A 1415-nucleotide genomic window follows, 5' to 3' on the forward strand; every position below is an offset into this window, starting at 1 on the left:
GGATCAGCTCTAGGCATGACGAAGCGGATATCGTCCACTTTTGGAAGGCCAAACAAAGTAGTTTCGCTTTCACAACGAAACACACAGCGTCTTCACAACATGGCGGCAGCAACAATACTACAGTGAGAATCAAAGTAACACCTTCTTTCTTAGCGTCAAAATTTGGGCAGCGTTATGTAAATCTTCCCACATCGTGACATAGACATGTGGGGGCGTGTTAGAACGAGCCGTTTTAGGTAGGTGTGGACAAGTCTTAACTTTTATAAAGAATATCTCTTTGGGTTTGAGACTTTAGTCTTTGCAACTTTACAGATCTTCTTTATGCACCAAGAGCTTGTAACACTCCAAAGAGAAAGGAAAAAATTGAAATCGCATCATATGACCCCTTTAATTAATACTTAATGCAAATTTAATGCATCTTTGCTGCACAGAAAAGTAAAAAAACAATAAATAAATAAACATTTGTAGTGATTTCACTAAAAATGGTATAACCTGTGTTATTACCTACAGAATTTTCAAAATGCATCAATTTTCTGTCCTAAAGTCTTTGTGGCTACATCAAGGTTCGCTCATGTACACAAACACACCTTCTCGCCTTCATGGAGTGAGACGGTGACATGTTTCTCTCTCTGTAGCTGCAGCAGAGCCAGGCAGAGCGAGCTTTCATCCGGACAGATGTGTGAGGAGAGAGCACGCAGCTCTTGGAAAGACAGCAGAGAGTGTGTTGCTAAAGGAGAAGCCCGATATACTGCCAACAGTGCAACAGCCTTTTCCTGCAAGAGGAAAAACAGCCTACGCTCAGCTCTGACTGATAACTACCTGTGCAGGCCATATAAATAATATACAGTGGGGTCCAAAACTGTTTTTTTTTTATTACAAATTATATCATCATAAAAATTTAAGTTAAAAATGGGAGTGAAAAAATTAATTTGAGAATGTCTTAGTATTCGTTAGGTTACTTGGACAGCAGCACTTTGCAGTAAATGAATGTATATGTTCAGTGCAAAATGCAATGCAAATCAATAGACCACACTATTTTGATACATCAATAAATGACTTCACAGGAAGAGGGAAATTTACCAGTCATTTCACAACACAAAGTTTGACTTAAAGGGTTAGTTCACCCAAAAATGAAAATTAGCCCATAAATTGCTCACCCTCAAGGCATCCTAGGAGTATATGACTTTCTTCTTTCAGACAAATCCAGTCGGAGTTATATTAAAAATTGTCTTTGATCTTTCAAGCTGTTTAAAGGCAGTCAGCGGGTGTTGCATGCATCAGTCCAAAATAAGTGAAATAAAAAGCGCCCATCCATAAAAAAGTGTCTCACACGGCTCCGGGGGGTGAACAAAGGCCTCCTGTAGCGAATCGATGCGTTTTTGTAAGAAAAATATCCATATTCAAAACGTAATAAT

General features: G+C 38.8%; 1 protein-coding gene across 1 annotated transcript in view; it reads right to left on the reverse strand.

The window, feature by feature from the left end:
- LOC107747714 (charged multivesicular body protein 7-like) overlaps positions 1 to 1087 on the reverse strand; it is a 5811-nt gene extending 4724 nt beyond the window's left edge. The window contains exons 1-2 of the mRNA XM_016562312.1: positions 1058 to 1087; positions 588 to 773 (exon numbers count right to left, since the gene is read on the reverse strand). Of these exons, the coding sequence (XP_016417798.1) occupies positions 588 to 773; positions 1058 to 1087 (216 nt within the window). The remainder of the gene's footprint in view (positions 1 to 587; positions 774 to 1057) is intronic.
- Positions 1088 to 1415: the final 328 nt, after the last annotated feature.

This window comes from Sinocyclocheilus rhinocerous, unplaced genomic scaffold (genome assembly GCF_001515625.1).
Source record: "Sinocyclocheilus rhinocerous isolate Xijiao unplaced genomic scaffold, SAMN03320098_v1.1 scaffold2816, whole genome shotgun sequence".
Classification (NCBI taxonomy): Eukaryota; Metazoa; Chordata; class Actinopteri; order Cypriniformes; family Cyprinidae; genus Sinocyclocheilus; species Sinocyclocheilus rhinocerous.